Source organism: Lissotriton vulgaris, chromosome 9, assembly GCF_964263255.1.
Source record: "Lissotriton vulgaris chromosome 9, aLisVul1.2, whole genome shotgun sequence".
Taxonomy (NCBI): domain Eukaryota; kingdom Metazoa; phylum Chordata; class Amphibia; order Caudata; family Salamandridae; genus Lissotriton; species Lissotriton vulgaris.
Window position 1 is genome coordinate 596065819 of NC_141697.1, and position 20424 is coordinate 596086242.

Genomic DNA, 20424 nt, shown 5'->3' on the forward strand with positions numbered 1-20424 from the left:
AAGAAGGAAAGAAAGAAACAGCAATAGAAATACTTTAAAAAAGTGTTATAGGTGCCACAAATTAAACATGATAAAGGCTAATTTTCTTCCTAGGTAAAGTTTATTAAAGAACCATTGGTGAAATTAAGTCCTGAATAAACGTGTTCTGAAGAATTGTCCGCTTACAAATTCAAATGAAAAGTATTGAAGCTTTGTGTACTGTGGAGAAGTGTGGCTCAGGGGTTAGAGGCGGCAGACCCGGAAGCTGAGATCGACCCTAGACCAGGGTTCAATTCCCCGCCTCGGCGGGTCTTGGGCTCAAAAATTCCACGGACTCGATAATTCTCGCTCCGGTGCCTTCTCGACTCATGGGTTCACACTCTGTGACTCTGGGCAATAGCTTGCTTAATCTCCACAACGGCCCCTCGCGGCGGGATGCCTGGCTTTCACCTTGTGGATACCCTGCCGGGGTTATCTCACAGGGGAATACCAGGACGGGTTCCCTAAGCAAGTGCTTAGATACCGACCTCTGTCAGTGATTTGCGCTATATAAATACATATACATTTACATTTATGTACTGCATGCAAGCGAATACATTTATATAGAACAGTTTCAAATGGATGCAATCTGTTATGCTCTGAAATACCAGCAGTCGGCCAAACAAAAGATACTTCAAAAGGAGTTTTCAGTGCATCATTGACAGGAGAAGAGTACTGATAAATCATGGGATGTGGACTGTGTTCACATCTAGTAGAAAGGTCTTGCTTTCACCTCGGGCTCTGAATACAAAAGCAACAATAAAATAATAATAAAGTAAAAACAAAAACACTGGCACTAAAGGGAACTACCTGTGAGTGGATGCGCTCATTAAAACATAGCAGATTGCAGTCACTCAAATTGAATTTAACCATTGGCTCTAGTAGGCTGACCAATTTCCTCATGCTGAATGCTGTAGCTAGCGGGCAGAAGGGAAATGTGAATGACATAATAAACCAATGGATGAAGAGAGGTGACTGAAAGCCCTTTTAAGTAAGTATATTATATATATAATTTTAGTAACATCAAAAGGACTTAGCTAATGCCAGATCTAAAAAAAAGGGCAGAAAAGGAATAGATAAGTAAACAAAGCGATGAAGCATTATGAAAAAGAACCTGCAAGAGTGAGATAAAAAGACAGCAAATCTGGGTAGGTGCAAGATTCAGGCAAGAGGTGGAATCAATACCAGGTAACCTTGGAATTCAGCTGCCTCAGCATCTGGTAGTCCCAACATTTTTCTTTTATTATTTTATTTTATTTACTTAATATTATTATTATTAAATAAAATAGGCAGTTACCTGCACTCATTAGTATTATGATGTAGCTTGTGGTTGTACACTGTTGGGTATGTTGTCCTTTGTGGTATGTGATGTCACCAGAAACGCATGAGAGTGTCAGCAGTGTCTCTTATATTAGTTGTTTGTAACACACACACTTCAAGCAACATCGTTTTTAGGTCGAAGCCTAGAGCTGCGCAAATGGGCAGTCTCGCTCGCGAGATCGAATGATTTGTAGTAGCTTTGACTAGTGGGCTTCAAGCCCCGCCCCTCTTTCCCATTGGCCAGCGTCACCGTTTATGCTAAACGGTGGCCGGCCTTTGGGAAAGGGCACTTTGTGACCTACAGTTTTCTCTGTTTGAGCCGTCCTACTTGGACTGGCTCACTTGACTTACTGCTGTCGCAAAAGGTTTCTTATCTTTATGGGGCCATGTGTTTAAAACACATGGCCCCATAAAGATAAGCTCCGGCGTGATCCTCTTTTTTTAAAAATTTTCGGGAAGCACTTGTTGTGAATGTGTCTCACAGGAACCTGAAACTGTAAACCAGTATGATCTTTCTCAGCACCAGCATGTGCTGGAGACCCACCTCAACTCCTCTCAGCTCCGTTCTTGAAGGAAGCTTGGGGTTCACGCCCTACTCCAGCCCGGACCTTTGTCAGAAATTTAAGTGAGGCGCTTTGAGGCACAAGTGAGCAGCGAGGTACTCTCCCGTTACTCCGGTGCCTTATTCACTGACATATACCAACAGTCAAATGCCTTGAGAGACGTCTGTTCCGCTGCAGACAGTGGCTCTGCATGTCTTGCGTGGCACGTTTGAGCATTTCTATAGTTTTAGTCCAGCTCGGACCCTTGTCAGAATGTTAAGTGAGATGCTTTGAGGCACAAGTGAGCAGCGAGGTACTCTCCCGTGCCTCCGGGTGCCGTATTAACTGAGATATACCAAAAGTGCTGTCTGCATTCGCAGTCCTTGGCTGTATATGGTCTCCCAGGAAGAGCTTCACGTATTTCGAACATTCGAGTGGCGCTTTCAGTCAGTCCTTACTTTTAAAGCAAAACCACTTCCTGGAAGTTGAATTCCCCCATTAATATCTATGGGCCTATAAACAGCAGATGCACCTTGCTAAAAGTCAGGTCTAATTTAAAGTGAGATAGTACCCGTCAAAAGTTGACTTGGCTGATGTGCGCTTGTTGAGTGATTAGCTGAGATAAACCACACGTTTCTCGGGCCGTTTCATTTTTTACCGTGGACCATTGATACTGTTTGTACTGCCCCTCCGCCGATTTCTCCAACCTGGAGCCCATCTGGATATTTTGTTTGCAGGTTGGTCCACTTCTCTGTACCCGCACCTACTTGTCATCAAAGATTGCACAGGAAAATCCTTCCATAAATGTGAACTAAGTTATGACTCATGTAATCGAGTGTTTATACCATACATTTTTGATCCTGGATAATGCAAAATATCTGAAATGAATATTATGGATATGCATAAACACTCTAGGAAAAGGAAGCTACAGTCTTATTCCGCAATATATATCCTTGCCAAACCATGTCATGATCGTTGGTATGCTGGCAAAAGTCGACAGGCCTCCTTGTGTCTTAACGTTGATGCCATATTCACTTCTATGTGACTAACATGCAACTCTCAGTGGTCTGCGCACAATATGCTTTCCATCATGAAGGCTAGCGAATTTATCCTCAAATTTCTTTTTCAATAATTCGTCAGAGTCTGAGTGCTTTATGTATTGTTCTTTAGGCCAGCTGTTCAATGGTGTGCCTTTCTCAAAGACCAATTGTTTCTGACCCCACCCCGGCTTTTCCACATTCCGGGTGTGGTCATTCTCTGGTTTCAATGAGCCCCGCTCCAGTACGTGACAGCTTGACCCAGTGCAAAGTAAAGGAGCGCTGGACTGGTGAGGGCCCTTGGGTACCAATCACTTCATTTACAAGTGGGAGACAACAGCAGTTCTAATGTGTGCGGGACAGTGCCTTCCCAAGGCACATAAAGCGCCTGTGGCACCCCTGCTTTTCCAGTACCGCACTAAAAAATACTTCCGTACACACGCCATACCCACGCACCTTCCTTTTGTCCTACCATACCCCTGCTGCCTTCTCCGGGGCCGTTCATAGCAGAAAGGTACCTCATTCCTGAACCTCTGCGCTCACTGTGGTGCGAGTGTTGACCCAACATGAGAGGCGTCATGTGCATCTCACTTCTTGCCAACAAATGGCTTCGCCGAAGCACTCCAGTCCTGACCGGGCACCCCTGCTTTTTCAGCACAGATTTGTGTACTCAAATTCACTTAATTTTGCTTGCAATGCTATATACACCTTAACCAGCGGGCCAGCAGTGGGTAGGGAAAAAAAGCCAATCAGGAACCAGGAGGAACGCAGGCGCGGAGGCCAGTGAAGAGGGGGCGGGGTCAGGGTGTTTGGAAGTGAAATAGAGCCGGAGGCCGCCAAATCCCTGCCAGGGACCGCCACGCAAATATGTATCCATCCTCAGAGGATTATTATATTAAGGATATATATTGGCGTGGCGGCCCCTGGGGTTTGGCGGCCCTGTGCAGGTGCACAGCTTGCACATGCCTAAGGCTGCCCTGTGTGCAAACTGGGCATACCTCCGGACCTGTTATCTTTGATAATTCGATTGCACAAAGATAATTTCACTCAAGTGGGATGGGGAACGCAGGGCAAACTCACTGATCTCTTTCCCATTTGCCAAGGGGTGCACCAGAATGTGTGTTTTGGCCCCACGTTATTCTCATTGTTTCTTACGAGCATTGTTCAGTTTCTTTTCAGCCTCCCAACTGATGCCCAGTCACTGGCTGGTTTGAAAATCCCCATATTAATGTTTGCGGATGACACCCTACTAATTTCAAAACCCCCCAGTGAGTTGCAGCATGCACTGTTCCACTTTGAGGAATTTTGCAGGGTGTGAGGTCTTGTGATAAATACAGCAAAGACAGAATACATGTCGTTCAAACAGCATAAATTTTTCAAGGTGAGTGTAATATTGGGGGACAAGCCTCTTGTGATTACTGAGGTCTTTAGCCATTTGGGTGTCACCTTGGCCTCGAATATGCCATGTAAACCCCAAGTGGAAATAATTACCTTCAAACATCGACAACTCACTGGTGTATTAGAATAGCAGTTCCCTCTCCAAGCCTATCAATCCAGGCCTGCCGATCAATGATGCCCAGGTCTTGGGCTCAACCCTTTATGGCTCGGAATTATGGGGCTTCTCGAACATGTCTACTCTCAGTAGTTTGGAGAATACGTTTCTGAGGAATGTGGCACGGCTCCCACAAAGCACATCTTTAAAACCTTTGATGCTGGATCTAGACAGGAAGGTCATGGCCAATAAAGCAAGAGTCCCTCCAACACTATATTGGTCAAGTCTGTAGTCTGTACCTGAGTTGGCCCATTATGCCACCACCCTAAGGGATGTTATGGATGCCGATCGAACCCATAAAATTGACGGGCTCCAACATGTCAAAAAGACATTGACTGACATAGGAATGAAGGAACTATGGGACAATCCAACCAGCACTCTTATATCCTCAGCAGAACAACTGAAACATCACTACTGGCTAGACATGTTGCTAGGTGAGGTACAAGTGGTGGAGAGCTCGACTCTGACAGGGAGGTTTTTAGAATTTAAATCCTGTTTTCCTCGGAAGTCTACTGGGACATTATATCTGTCCCACTTTATAGAAAACTCTACTTCCAGTTTAGGGGAGTTTCTCTTCCATTAAAATCCTATACAAACAAATGGGCACCTGGATCGGGTGGTATGTGTTCTACATGCATTGACTCTAAGGAAACCATTGCCCAAGTCCTGTTTGTTTTCCCAGCTAATGTAGGCCTCTAAAAGAAATGGATTAAACCCATAAGCAACTCCTTGGGGACAAGAAGTAGTTCTACAGCACCGCAGATTCTAATGTCGGACTGCTGGCCACTGTTCTCATGCTCGGTTGCTAAGTTCTTGGGATGGATTTGGGCATTAAGGTCTAGGAAGATAGCCCTGTGCCCAGCAAGAGAACTTATAAAAACATGTCAATCTTAATCAGTACACTGTTGTTTATGTCTCTTTTCATCTGTGCCATTGTGCATTTACTAACACAAATCTCATTATGTAATCTGCTCTTACTGATGTATTGCACTTGGCTTCAGAAATGTCTAATTGATGATGGTATGTGTTGCATATATCTGCCAATCAACCATGTATGCTGCAATGCCTAGGCTCTCATATGTGGAAGATTTTATGATTACTGTATATTTTCTTTATTTATATTTTTACTGGATGCGTTTTTGTAAATGCTTTTATGAAAAGCATTGTCAAAATAACGCTTATTGAAATGAAATGAGTAGCTTGTGAAACTTTCAGAGTAGCTCCCAGCTTTGAGTTCATTTTTAACTAGGAACTGCAATAGAATAAATAGGTGTTACCTTTTCCTTTTAAAGTGAAGGAAAGGATATGCTTATTTTACATTCCTACCAGGCTGCAGATAACAGAGCCTGATAGTGGGCAGTGCTCCACTCAGATTTATGACCCATTGGGTCACAGAGCTTCAGAATTGAAGCATTGAGGTTTTTAACTCTTAAATAAAAGTCTTCTCTACTCAATATTGAAGCAGGCAAACAAAATGATATTTCTGAATGCTTAGTTGTTAAGTTAACTCAATTTTTATTTTCTCCCTTTTCAAAGTGTCACGTTTACAGACAGCAGGCATCTTGTGTCCCAGTGGCTGGTAGACATAGTGCCATATTTATAACAGACAAATACAGTTCTTTTATATGGGAGAAATTTAAAGTGAAGAAAAATGTTTCTATGAAGCATTGTCTTAAAGTCCTAATATTTTATGAAGCATGTTTCTTCACTTTAAATACCTCACATTTAAACAAATGACTGTATTTTCCAATATGCCTGCTGTTTTTAAAGATGCTTTGACAATTGAGAAAATTAAAATGATGAGTTTTATGTAATGCGCATAAACATAAAGTTAACTCTTCAGTTGAATTTTCTCCCATTTCAAAGTGTTGCATTTACACACAGCAGGCATCTTGCTCACAGTGGCTGGTAGACAGCTGCCATATTAATAACTGAAAAATACAGCCATTTTTTTAATTGGAAGAAATTTTAAGTGCAGAAAAATGTTCCATCAAGTCCAGAAAAGTATTCCTTATTAGGAATATTTTTCCAGAGCATGTTTCTGCTCTTTAAATTTCTCCCATTTAATTAAAATATGGTTGAATGATTGTGTTGTTCATGTAACTGTGCCACATATGGCGAAAGGTATGTCCTGTGCCACAAGTACATACAACACAAACTTTTAGAAACCCACACACACATATCCCATTCATTCACATACATCTGCACAGACAATGCACTCACTGAAGCACATGGAAGCCCCATTATATTACCCTTAGTGACTGTTTTATTCAAACAATAGTGTTAGGCTCTATGGTCAATAGGGGTTTGATGTCATTGAAGCTGGGCAAGGAAGTGTCTGGTAACAATACGCAAGTTAGTTGCCTTCAGTAGCTCACAACTATTTTCACAGATCAGAAGTAGCTCTCATTACAGAAAATGTTGGAGACCCCTGGACCAGATAGTGTGCTGCAGAGTGGTAACTAAGAGGCTCACCAATCTCCTCCCCTACGTTAACCTGGTACAAGCTAATAGAAGCTGGGCCTAGTCACACCGTGTCCAGAAGGCTACTGCAGTGAGCCCTCTTTGACTCTTGCTCTGCAAGGGTGGGGGTGCTTTTGAGAGCATTGTTTAGTGAAGGCTGCTGAGCATAGAAATGCCCTTGATTCGATTTGGAATTTATTTAGTGGCAGAAGAAGCCAGAAGGACTTCGCAGCAATGGAGGCAGACAGTTTAACGAAGGCCTTATGTAATTTTGTAATGAACTACTCTTTTCCCAACAGAGGTTGAAGGTAGCAAGCTATCAAGCTCCAGTGTGTTACTCAGCAAGCCTGGGTGATGCCAATGACAATGGAGTGCTACAAATAGTTATTTCTGACTGAAGGGCAGGTGGCATATCGGTAAGAGGAATTTGCTTTAGTAGTCTTAAGACCCTCATTGATAGAGCACCTCCACCCACGTTCACCCATCCACCAGTCCCGCCCACTTCAATTCAGATACTAGAGCATCTCTTTGAGCAAGACTAGGCTGGTTGGGTCTGCATCGGATATGCCTGTCATTTTTATATTTCATAGATAATAACTAGCCAGGCCATGGTGTGAGGGGAGCATCTCACATTGGTTAATGGGATTTGAGTGATCTTTATTATTGTATTCTGTGTAATCTTACTATTTCTATGACAATTCACTCTCAGCATGTGATAAACAGCTGAAGGCAGCCTCTATTGTACGATTAGCGACCTATTGAATTGCACACTTATACGATTCTCACAATTGATTTGTTTTTCTCCATGCCTTTTGCAGATGACCTGCAGCACAACATGCATAAACAGAGCACATGGGACCGATTCTACGTGGAAAACCAACCTTCCACATTCCGTTACTTTGACTGGTTCTTTGGCTACAAGCATGTGGCAGGATTCTTGCACACCTTCCTGCAGAACGAGAAGCCCATGGGGCCCTGGCGCGTCCTGGACGTGGGTTGTGGGACATCAGACCTGGGGCTCGGGCTGTACAAGGAGTCCCCTCACCCACTCCACATTTCCTGTGTGGATTTCTCCCCGGTGGCCATCGACTCCATGCAAGAACACTTTGCTACCACGGCTCCCATTCCATTAAACCCTTGCTCTGAGCTGCACTACAGGGAAGCCGATGCTACAAACCTGGCCCACTTGAATTCACACACTTTTCACCTGGTGCTGGATAAAGGCACCATGGATGCCGTGCTACGAGGGAAGGAGGGGGTAGGCAGAGCTGGCCTGATGCTGGCTGAGTGCTTTAGGGTTTTACATCCTGGTAGTAGTTTGCTACAGTTCTCGGATGAGGACCCTGACGCCCGCATGTCTTTCTTGGAGCAGATCCGTGGAGAGGAAGCGCGCAGTGCTAGTGTTCGGGTCCAGGATCTGGGGACTGTTGGAAGCATACAATACTATGCCTACATTATGACCGCGCCGACCATGTCCTGCCGACATCCTACATCCATACTATAGTCAACATGGCTGTCTGACAGCTTCCATTCTGACCCTTCACCCATCACCCCCACCCCCACCGAATATGAAATGTACATTATTACCTCATCCAGCCTGCAAGGGCCTAGGGCTGGCCATAGTTTATGTTAAAGGGATAGGGCTGGCCATAGTTAATGTCCATAGTGTATGGCTCAGAGGTGGCTGACAACTTGCATCCAGACTGTGCCACCCAAGCGACTGTTGTTAAAAATACTGGAATGTGACCACTGTTCACATATTTACTTCCCACCTCAGATGCAGGCATTTCTGGACCTAGATGCTCCATCAGCCTTACCTCGTGCGCTGGTGCACTGTTAGATACATGGATCTCCAGCTAACGGTCACGTTCTCTGCGGTAAATGTGCCTAGTACAATTATCTACCTAATAAATGCCAATGGAAATCAGTAGCTCTCATGCACTTTTTGTTTCTCCACTCACTTGATTGACAAGATCCCAAGTCCACAATTACAAAGAATGGAAACCAATGAATGATACTGGAACAGGGCTTGGGAGCAAGATGACAAGAGCATGAGACTGGAGGAGGAGTAGGACACATACATCATAAACTGCTTCAGCTCGGTTTTGGGACTTCATTAGAATATTTTAAATCTGGATTCAACCTCAGACAACGCTTACCTCACGTTCTCCAAACTGATCACACTATGTCCCTCCCAGTTATGCCCATCCCAGTTTGTCTTGTATTTTCCACACTCTCTCACTCCATTGCAATTTTCTTCACCGGCCTTCCTACTCCTTTGGCTGGTTCATCAAATGAGCTTGACCTACTCGCCAACTTTCATCCAAGTTATTCCTCCTATTTCCTGGCGATGAATAAATGACCAAACCTGAATGCATATACTCCATTCTCTGCTTCCGGTATTTTACCACTAATTTTTCAGGACCAAACTACGTTTAGGTGGGGGAGTAATGGAATGTATTCTTTAGGCGACCTGTGTAGCGGAGGTCAACTTGTTTTGTTTATGAATTTACAGGAAAAGTTTGATTTATGTAAACGAGATTTGTTTAAATACTTAGAGATCCGGAGCTTTTTCGTGGAAAATGCGCATAGGTCAGCTTTAAATCTTGAAAAGATATGTTTGGTGGAAATAGTACGAATGAAATCTCGGATAGGGAACGTTTATCAAAATCTGCTAGAACCTCTCCCTGACGATATTGATGTCCAGAATACAAAGTGGGAGACTTAGGAGGTCATTAGGATGGCGGGTGGACTTTGCCCGCCCGCCATCCTCACGGGGATTGGGACCGCCCGCCATAAGGGCGGGGGTACCGTGGTGGGGTTTATGATGCGCCCACCACAGTGGCGGGGGCATCCCTCATTTTTAACATTGTGGCGGGCGGTGCTCTCTGCAATGCCCGCCACAATGTTAAAAATGCATGTATGCATTTGCATACATGAAGTGGCAGGCACCGCGCGGTGCCTGCTGCTTCATGTATGCAAATGCTGGGGGATACCACAGGTACCCCCCGTGTGCACACCCCCACCTCTCCTTCACTCTGGGGTCCCGCAGGGGCCCCCCAGAGTGAAGACCGCATGCCTTTCCGTGGCGCCACGGAAAGGCATCTCACCAAGCTCATTGTAATATGGCTGGCGGTGTCTAATAGACACCGCCACCATATTAATCCTTTTCCGCCCCGGCCGCAAGGCGACCGGGGCGGAAAAGGGGCGGACAGTCTTTCCGTCCGCTGCGGTCCCCCCGCCATACTAATATGGCGGGGGGATTTAGGTGCGGATGGCGGGCGGATTGCCCCCGCTAGGCCGGCGGTGGCTACCGCCAGCCTAGCGGGGGCAATTCGCCCGCCATCCTAATGGGCCCCTAAGTTAGGGAAGGAAGGAATAAACATTGAGGACTCATTGGAATTAGCAAATCAGATATTAATAACTGGAAGCCTTGGAAGTCAACATTTTATGTCAGTTCTTGATCTTTATTACACTCCAGAAAATTATAGCTAAATGTGGAGGAACGAGAGGTGGGAAATGTAATAGATGTTGGGTGCAGGTGGACGATATTATGCATATGTTTTATTCCTGCCCTAGGTTGGGTATATTTTTACAGGATGTCGAATCTTTCTTGATAACAGTCTTAGGGATCTGAGTATCAATTATGTCAGAGCTAGTAATTTTGGGATTGGAATATAATATAGAGGGAAATGAGAGGCCGAGACCCGAGATGGGATTTTTGTTTATTGCAATGACTAGCATTCGTTTATGCATTACTTCCCAATGGATAAGCTCCGATCCCCCTACCTTTTTCAATTGGCGGTCAAGGATGCTGGCTATATATAACATAGAATCCTCAGTATTTAAATTAAGAGGACGAAGGAACAAAGAGTTGGGACAGAAAATCTGGGCCCCTATTGCAGGTTTGATGCAGTAAAGGATTAGGCAAATATTAAAATATATAATCTGCTTTGGTGCTGAAGGGGATATATTGTAAGACAGGTAGGGACAACGTTACTCTGTTCCTTATCTTGTGATTATCGCTTTTGATCATTTTAATGAGAGAGCCATTGGAGTCTATAATATTTTACTGTATTTATTGCACAGGCACTTTTTTCCCTCTGTATAAGATATACTGGCTGTGGAGATATGTGCTTTTAGCTCTTTTGTATGTCACATGAATTGTCTGGTCTTAATCGAGAATCGTGCACTGCACATTTTTTCCGGTTTTGTTATTGTGTTTTTAATGATTAATTGTCTCTTGATGAATTGCCATGACTTTCAGTAAAGTAATTTTTTTCTGTGCAATGGGGGAAAATCAATAAAACTATTAAAAAAAATAAACAATCCACAGAAACTGGACCTACCTCACCTCCTAGGGAAACTCAAAAGAATAGGTAATGTTGCATCGCACATTTATAAACTCTTAGAACCTCAAAGACCACACCTCATCAAAAAACTGAAAAAGAAATGGTCAACTCACATTCCTTAAAACCTAACCACACACTTCTCAGAATCTACCTGGCATAGAATCTGGCATTCTTCTTTCCAAATGACAATTACTCAGATGATTGCTCAATCTCGATTTTTGTCAATTCACAAATCCTACTGGACTCCATCCAGGCTCTACAAACTGGGGATACTTCAATCAGACACATGCTGACACTTTGAGGAATCCACTGGGTCGATTGAGCATATGTTCCTCACATGCAAAATGGTCCAACCCCTATGGTCCAAGATACAGCAGACCATCCAAGACATTTTTAAAGTCCATTTCTCCACAACATTACTGATCTCAACGCTCGGTCTAGCAGCACATCTCCATATCATCAAGCTATCCCCGCAAGACTCACTCTTACTCGACTTAATGCTAGCCTTAGGCACTAAAACAATCATGCCAGAATCGAAATCCACCACAGAAATCTCCTTTAAAAAAAGGTGGAACATTTTATGTGCCACTAGAAGTGCTGCACAACACCTCTGGCTCACGTGGGCTCTGGGGCTCACTCGACTTGTATCCTTGTATCTCCAAAAAGTGGACCCTCCATAGCTCACATATACAAAGGCTAATATCACAAATACATCTCCTATGCCTTGCAGACCTACTCCCACCTAACCTGATGGGCACCCACTACGCATCAGGGGACCATACCCCCCCCCCCCCCTCCCCTTCCACCCCTCTTCTCACCCCTGTCCTCTCTCTCTCTCTCTCTCCACTATCTTTCTCTCTTTTGCACACTCTGGCATCTCAGTCGCCCACGTACTAGTGTACGTCTGGCTAACTCACCTTACCCAGCCAGCTCTTGCTCACAGGCCACCCATACTGGTTGCTATCTCATCATTACCTACAGTAAGCCTGAAGTTTCTCATCTTACTTTTGCTGAGATCACCCGAGAATCCGCATTTTGCGTACTGTAATGCTGTTCTACGAAATTACATGCTACTCTATCATTTACTTTGTAGTGTGCAAATATTCACTATGTAGTAGCTCATTGTTTTTCAGTTTTTTCTTTGTTTATATATATATATATATATTTTGAAATACAAGCGTTTGAACCCAAAGAAAGTATTGGTAAAGCAAATAGGTCTGACACTGTGTGCCAGGCTTTTGGCAATTCTTTTTTTGGTTTGTCATGGTTTTGTCAGTTTAAAAAAACATTGAATGAAGGCAAAAACTTTTTTGGGTTTAAAAAAAGCACACATTACCATAGTGCTCCCTAGCAGTGGAGGGGACGACTTGGAGTGTGGATGTGCTCATTGTGAAAGAGCAGCATGCTGTAACTCATAGTGAAGTCAGCCAATGGCTGAGGTGGGTTGACGCATTGCCCTATAAAGCATGCTGAGTGGGTTGAAGAAAAATGAGAATGACACAACCACAGACAAATGGATGAAGTGTGGCTGAAAACCCCTATAAGTAACTATGTGATACACACTATGTTACTAAAATACAAAAGGCTTGGCTAACACAGACCTAAAAAAGCCAATTGTTCTGCCATTGCCTGTCAGCCTTTGAAAAAGAAGGAAAGAAAGGAAGAAAGAAAGAAAGAAAGAAAGCAGGAAAAAAGAAAAGAAAGGATGGAAGAAAAGGCAAGGAAGAAAATGAAAGAAAAGAGAGAAAGAAAGAAGGAAGGAAGGAAAGAAAGAAAAAAGGAAAGCAAGAAAGAAAGAACAGAAAGAGGGAAAGCAAAAAGAAAGGAACGAAAAAAGGAAACAAGGAAAGAAAAAAGAGGAAATAAAGAAAAGAGAGGAAAATTAAAGAATAAGAAAAAGCAAGAAAGAAGGAAAGAAATAAAGAAGGAAGGAAGGCAAGAAAGATGGAAGGAACGAAACATTGAAAGGAAATGATACTTTGCGTACAACATAGAAGCTTCATTCACAATACAAGCTGTTATACTTCACTGTTATAGTGATATCATTCACTTGATGCTCCGTGGAAGCAAGGAGAGTGGTGGCTTTGCAGAGGGACACTGATTTGGAGAGGGAATGTGCAGGATAAGTTAAACAGAACACCAGAAAGTGCACCAATTAAAAAAAAATAATGGCATATCGCAGGAAAATGTGGTTAACTATTCATATAATTATTTACACTCCTAAGTGACCAGGGTAACTCTTTTCAGGTGCCATATCATCAGTTGATTGGGTACGACTCTATGCATCATTAAATCTCTGATATTTCAAAAATATTTTTCACACGATATTTGCACATTTGACATATTTCGAAAAACTCTGTAATATAATGTATTACTCTTACCATTCCAGAATTTTGTTGAATTCTTTTGTGCCTTGGCATTGCCCCTATCCTGTGTCCCACCTGACTTTGGCCACTCCCTTTGGGTTGGGCGGTGGGTACCCACCATGCTTCTCCTTGCCTCATCTAATGTTTCTTCTCTAGGTATCCAGCAAGGATGTCCAAGTAAAGGTGGAGAGATTAAGGAGGAGAGAGGCATGAGTGGAATCAAAACAAGGCAGCCTTCGTGTTTTGCAGTCCTCGCATTCAGGAGTGGCCTTCTAAGAACAACTTTGGCCAAAAACTCGTTTATTTTGAACAAAGTAGGCACTGGGGTTATAAGGGAACAAAAAGGGGGCTCTGACTTTCCTCCATGTTCAGGTAACACCTCCTGTACATCATTCTTCTACTTCATCTCCTACTTATTCTTCCTCTGGAACCTTGTTTAATCCTGCCCAGTCTCTCCCTGCCTCTTCCAAACCAGGAAGGCAATGTGGATTGCCCTGGAAGACTGTCTGGGAAAGGTACACAGCCGGTGAGCCTGATATAGCTGTAAAAAGTTGTGCATTTGTGCATTTAATTTCAGGTTCAATATTTTGTTTTAAGATCTTTTTATAGCAGGTAAAAGAAGCAAAAGAAACATAACATGCTTTAGCACGGAGACATGGCCAATCAGTCTTTAGAAAGCCCCAGTCTCTCCACCCACCCACAGCAACAATTCACAAGGCAGCAGTAAAGACTGGGTGCCCCAAACAAAAAATGTGGTCTAGGAACCTGGATACTAGCTAAGTGGCAGGGGTTCTTTTAAGGTATTGTAGTCGATACACTGTACATTCAAAAGGCAGCTTGCGGCCCGTGCAGATGTGTAACAGCCTACCTATTGTGCGCCAGTATACCTCTATGCGGAGGCAATTCAACAGCATGTGTATTAGGTCGGCCCCTGGTTCAGCGCATCTTGGGCACATTGCATCCGTGCGATGAAAGTAGCGGTTGATCGTTGCGGGTGTGAGGTAGGCCCTGTGTACAATGTATAACTGTATGTGTCTGAACCTCATGTTTCCGGGTATGGGTACCGGGTTCTTTACTATCTGTAGCCGTTCTTTCTCTTCTAGCTGTCGCCCCAAGTCCTGTTACCATTTACGATGGAGTGGGTCTAGCCTGAACGCCGCATAGATTCTGAGGGAGTCTGCAAACCAGCGTACAAGATGCCCGCACAAGATGCCTTCTACGTCCCATGACATGCAGATACTGTATGGTGAGATGGGGGCTCGGTTCGGTAGCCATGTCTCCCATCTGTTCGTTAGCCTGGCTATCAGCGAACAATGCATGTGTTGCGACCGGATTTTCAGACCAAGTTATCAGCTTATCGATTATAACACACCCAGCCGCCACGTACCACCACCCTTCCCAGTACCTACAAGCACTATATCTAAATTACTCACCTGGGAATGGGAAATCCACACTATGTCCTATAGTTACCTCATAGAGCTGGCCACATTTTTGATTCTGCAGTTGCTGTAACGTCTCTCAACGATCTCATTAACGTCCGACCACGGACGATCTCACTAACGCTTGACCACGGACGATCTCATTAACGCCAGACCATGGACGATCTCACTAATGCCCGACCACGGACGATCTCATTAACGCCCAGTCACGGACCATCTCACTAACGCCCGACCACAGACGATTTCATTAACACCCAGTCACGGACGATCTCACTAACGCCCAACCACGGACGATCTCATTAACGCCCAAACACGGACGATCTCACTAACGCCCAGTCATGGACGATCTCTTAGATACCTACCATTTGAGTATCTGATGAGAGCCAATTTCCCTAAAACATGGAATAGGGACCTGACCTTCCCAAACGGAAACCATTAGTTCCAATTGGACCCACTGGAAGTTATTTCCTATCAAAAACTAACATGTCCTTCCGTCATCAGTTGCCTGTAAGAAGAGAATCGCCCATCCTTCTATACGTCCGCACCTGGCTAAAAAGAAAGGTTAATCCTGTCATAGAAAACAACATTCAAGTGCAACTGCTAATCATTGGGGTCTCTTTATTACATATTGATAGAGTGACAAAACAAAGAAAACATTATAACGATAATATATGTATATGCAGTAGAGTGAGAAATTATTAGTGCAAGTGGGAACCTAAACATAACCTAGGAAGCGAAAAGGAGTGAGTGATTATAAAATGCAAACTATCTAGGAACGCCTCACCATAGTCTAACGCATTCCGGCCTCAGCAGCTGAGCTTGTCCCTCTTTCTCTCGCTTCCGATCTCTCAAGACTCTGCTCGGCACTCGCTGGTACACGTCTGCACCGCTATGCCTCATCAAAGCTGCTACACCTTCAGGCCACTTGAACCCTCTTCAATCTCTCCATCTGCACCAGTTTGAGATGACACCCTGACAGCCACTACTGCTGACTTCAACCGCTGAACAGAGCAACTAACTTCAAACTGCTCCCAAGTCTGGCTGTTCAACATTCTCCCCTCTGCTCTGCTGCTCTTCGATAATATGGGAGGCCCTCTGCCCATGGAAATTTCCAGCCAACAACCTGCCTCCCACCGAATTCCTGTACCGAACCCCGCGCTCCCTAAGCTCCAACAGTGGCCATCTGCAGTTGCATCTAGAGCCCGGGGAATAAGCACATTCCTTCTATAAGGGCTTTCTCACCGGTTTCCAACCAGTGAACAACAAGCTAAAACGAAAACATTACCCCTAACCTACAAGCGCCTCGGACAACTGAGGCAGAAAGAAAAGATGGCTGCTCTCTAGTTTAGGCCTCTAGACCCAAAAAGAGGCAAAAGAGACATAAAATCATGCCAAAGCCAATAGGTAAACCTTACAAATAGATAAAATAAAGTCGGAAATAAAGGACCAATCATCATATACTGAGATGGCGGTGGACAATGGTCATCACCAGTCCAAATGGTACAAATTACCCTGTCGGTATATACCACCCTTGACCCTTGTCCACTGACATCGAAAGTAAAGGCAAAGAAAAACTCAAACAGAAAGCAAATCAGCGGAAGAATAATAAGTAACAAAACTAACAGACCTGGACATAACTTGTGGACGAAATATATGGAAAAAGGAGGGTATACATTGAATGCAACAACAAATAGCTACTAAAAAGCAAATAACCAGCAAAATACCACCTAATACTTGGCGAAGGGAATTTAAATCAGGTAACCATTGAAAAAGCCAATCAACCCACCCTTGGTCTACATTTTGTCTAACTTCTAGGTCAACTCATGGAGTTTATTGAGATGGGACTGAATGGACTTGGAATGATCTGACCAATTAAAGCAACAAAAGCCCTCGAAATCTGAGCAGCCGTGGTCATGTTTCAACAAAAAGTAATCTGTAGCAGCCCTATTTTGCAAAATATCATGGCGCTCGCCTTGAGCATCTAATAAAAGATCAAATAGAATAGCGGAAGTACTATTAAGGGATTTCACCATCCAACAAGCAAGCTTGCTTATAGCTCTGGAATTATATATGGATAATCCAGGAATACCTACAATAGAAGCAGCTAAACTAATATATTCAGATTTAGACAGTAAGTGCAAAGAGGAATCACAATCATCTGTTAATGATACAGCATTACGCACAGTGCGAGAAGGCACATTAGGGTTTGAAGAAAACATTAATAAACTCAATCGTGTTAAAGCACACAGGCCACCGGAAATGTTTGCTGGGATATAGGACCTTGAAATATTGCCACATGAGAATAGCCATTCAGATGGTAGCATTGCAATACGATAATGGCTAGGAGTCACCACTAAACATTTGCAAATCATATTGTTCTGAACAGAAACACAGGTAGCAGGAGTTCTGGTGACGCACAAAGTCTTTACATGGGAAGAAAATGAAGAAGTATTATTAAATCTAAATTGAGTGCATTTGCCTATAAAAGTAGGGTCACAGGTCATGGAGTAGCATATATCACCTTCTGTGATATTGTAAGTGGAAATCGTGAAAGTTGATGGGAATTCCAGTTCAGTCATAACAGTGCACGAAGCACAATAATCAAAAGCGGAAAAGTCTGACTTAATGAACTCAGGATTGGTTTCAGATACATTGAAAAATTTAAGAAAAGAAAAGGTGGATGTTGGTATAGCTACAAGGCATGTGGTGAGAATATCTGTCACAGACTTCATAGGAGTTAAGCAAAAGTGCGTAGAGTTAGATAGAGAATGCGCCAAATGTGTCCGAAAATTAGAGGTAGAGGGGCGTGGCTTGAGCGGCGATGTCAGCAGACGTGCTCTGGTGGGGCTCCCGCTGGCCTATGTTTGCCATTAAAGCGGATTAAGGGACATCTAGTCTCTCCCTTGGGTGCCCTGGAGGCGTGGGCGCATTGTGGCTGAGTGTCCGACAGCTGGTCCGCACTAGCGACGACTCTGGGGCGATACTTAGAGCGGACGGACAGATCTTCACGTACGGCGCCCGCCATTTTGAGAGCCTGACGGCGGCGGCCCGGCCCCTGCCGATTGCCGGGTGAGCAGCGCAGAAGGTACGGGGCGGCTGGCTCCGAGACGCCCTGGGTGCCGACCGGTGCTGACGGTCACCAGAGATTATCCCCCGAGGCCCTGCTGGCGTATGGGCGCTTGGAGGTGCGAGGACCTGCTCCTGAGGGCTGGGACGGGGGCCCGCTGGATTTGACTGCCCGGAGGATTGGTGGCGCTGGCGGCCTGACTTGCCTGTACCATCCTGACCTTGCGGTCTGGAGCCCCACAGGTGGCCGGCACGGAGAACGGACAGTGAGCGATCCGGAGAAAATGGGCGAACCATCGGGAGCGGCGCGCTGCGGTCCCGGGGGCCCGACGGAGGCGGCTTCGGCTCCTGCTGCGCTGAGGGTGAGTCTGTCGGAGGTGACCGGCCGTGAGCCCGGGCCGCCCTGCCTGGTATCCCGCGTGGGCGAGTGTCTGGAGGCCCGAGGCGCACGCCCTGTTGCCCGCCCCGGGGACTGGCAGCCTCTAAGAGGGGCCGGTGCTTGAAGACCCGACATTTTGTGGTGCCCGGAGCCTTGAGGGGACGGCCTGGTGGCCCGGCCTGGCTGGGGAGAGCGGCGTCGTGTGCGTTGCTGTGGAGGCTGTGAAGGAGGATGGCGGCCTGACGGGAGATCCCCAGAGGCGGGCCCGGCCTGGCAGAAGGTGGGCAACGGCAGTACGGTGAGGCCCTGTGTTGTGCAGCGACCGCCATTTTGGGAGCTGAGGACGAGCGACTGGGGCATACGGCGCACTTGCGGAGAGTCAGGCGCACTCAAGAGAGCGACAGAGTGACCGACTGGGGACCCCACTTTAGGGATCTGATGAGACCGGGCCCTGGGCGAGCAACACTACGACGCAGAGGAGTGACCGGCTAGCGAACGTAGAGAAGTCGGGCGGACTTGCTGGGGGGCCGGTGCCGACCGGATGCGGTGAGCCGAGGTGGCCGGAGGCAGACCCCAGGAGACTCTGCGAAGGTGGACTTGGCTGCATAACTGAGGTGAGCTGCACTGATTCAGCCGGGGAGGGGAAAATGAGCCCACTGTTGTCCATCTACAGCCGGGGGCCTATAGCCCAGACGGGGTCCCTCGGGAGGATTGGGTGTTCCTACTCCCTATGCCGCATTCTAATCAGTGCGATAACCCCGGTGACCCCTGACATTGCCTGACATTTGAGGTCGTGAGGAAGCTGGGGTGCGACTGACCCCGGCCTACTGGAGACTCGACTCGCCTTCTGAGCAGGGGTGTGATTCTCCCCCGGTCTGCCTGGCCAAAAGGGGCGATGACACGCTCTAACAAAGGCACCAAGGCCGACCCGGCGGCGACCCCCAAGGACAACACTGTGGTGGCCATGTGGGGCAAGATGGGGGCACCTGCGGCTGGAGAGGGCCCGTCCCGGGCTGCCTCGGAATCCCCGCCGGTTACACAGGCATTCATGGCCGCCTTTATGATTGAGCTAAAAGTGGAGATAGGGTCCCTGCGGTCTGAGGTGCACTCCTGTGTAACTGAACTCAGAAAGGAGGTGACGGAGCTAGGGGACCGAGTCGATGGTCTAGAGCAGGGGTACTCATAGTACGGCCCGCGGGCCTGGGGCGGCCCGGCAAGCCTTTCCTGGCAGCCCGCGGACCCCCGAGACATCATACCTGTGTTTTACTTTTTTTTTAAGTGTCTGCAGCAGCGCGAGAGACTCTGCTGCTCTGTGGGAGCTGCCGGCCGGGCGATCCTAGCAATGGCCAGAGCAAAGCTGCAGGGGCCTAGGAAGAGGTGAAATACAAAGGCCACATTAACATGCAAATGGTCTTTTAAAGACCTGTTAAGTGCTCGGGTGCGGCTGTGAGTGTGTGTGCGCCCCGGCTGGCACACAGGCAGGGTGAGATGACAGAGGGAGTTGGAGGGAAAGGGAGGGGGACGGAGAGGGAGTGAGAGGGAGAGAGTTAGTGAGAGGGAGAGAGTGAGTGAGAGGGATGGAGTGAGTGAGAGGGATGGAGTGAGTGGGAGGGGTGGAGAGGGAGGGAGTGAGTGAGTGGGAGGGAGTGAGAGGGAGGGAGTAAGAGGGAGGGAGGGAGGGGGATGGAGGGAGTGAGTGGGAGGGAGTGAGTGAGAGGGAGTGAGTGAGTGAGAGGGAGTGAGTGAGTGAGAGGGAGTGAGTGAGAGGGAGGGAGAGGGAGGGAGGGAGGGAGGGAGTGAGAGGGAGTGAGTGAGTGAGAGGGAGTGAGTGAGTGAGAGGGAGGGAGGGAGAGGGAGTGAGAGGGAGGGAGGGAGAGATAGGGAGGGAGT

The 20424-nt window shown here is 46.1% G+C and overlaps 1 protein-coding gene across 2 annotated transcripts in view; it reads left to right on the forward strand.

The window, feature by feature from the left end:
* CSKMT (citrate synthase lysine methyltransferase) overlaps positions 1–8858 on the forward strand; it is a 168472-nt gene extending 159614 nt beyond the window's left edge. For both annotated transcript variants that reach the window (XM_086938200.1, XM_086938199.1), the window contains one exon: positions 7751–8858. In XM_086938200.1, coding sequence (XP_086794326.1) covers positions 7751–8436 — 686 coding nt within the window. In that variant the 3' untranslated portion in view covers positions 8437–8858. The remainder of the gene's footprint in view (positions 1–7750) is intronic.
* The last annotated feature ends 11566 nt before the right edge of the window (positions 8859–20424 follow it).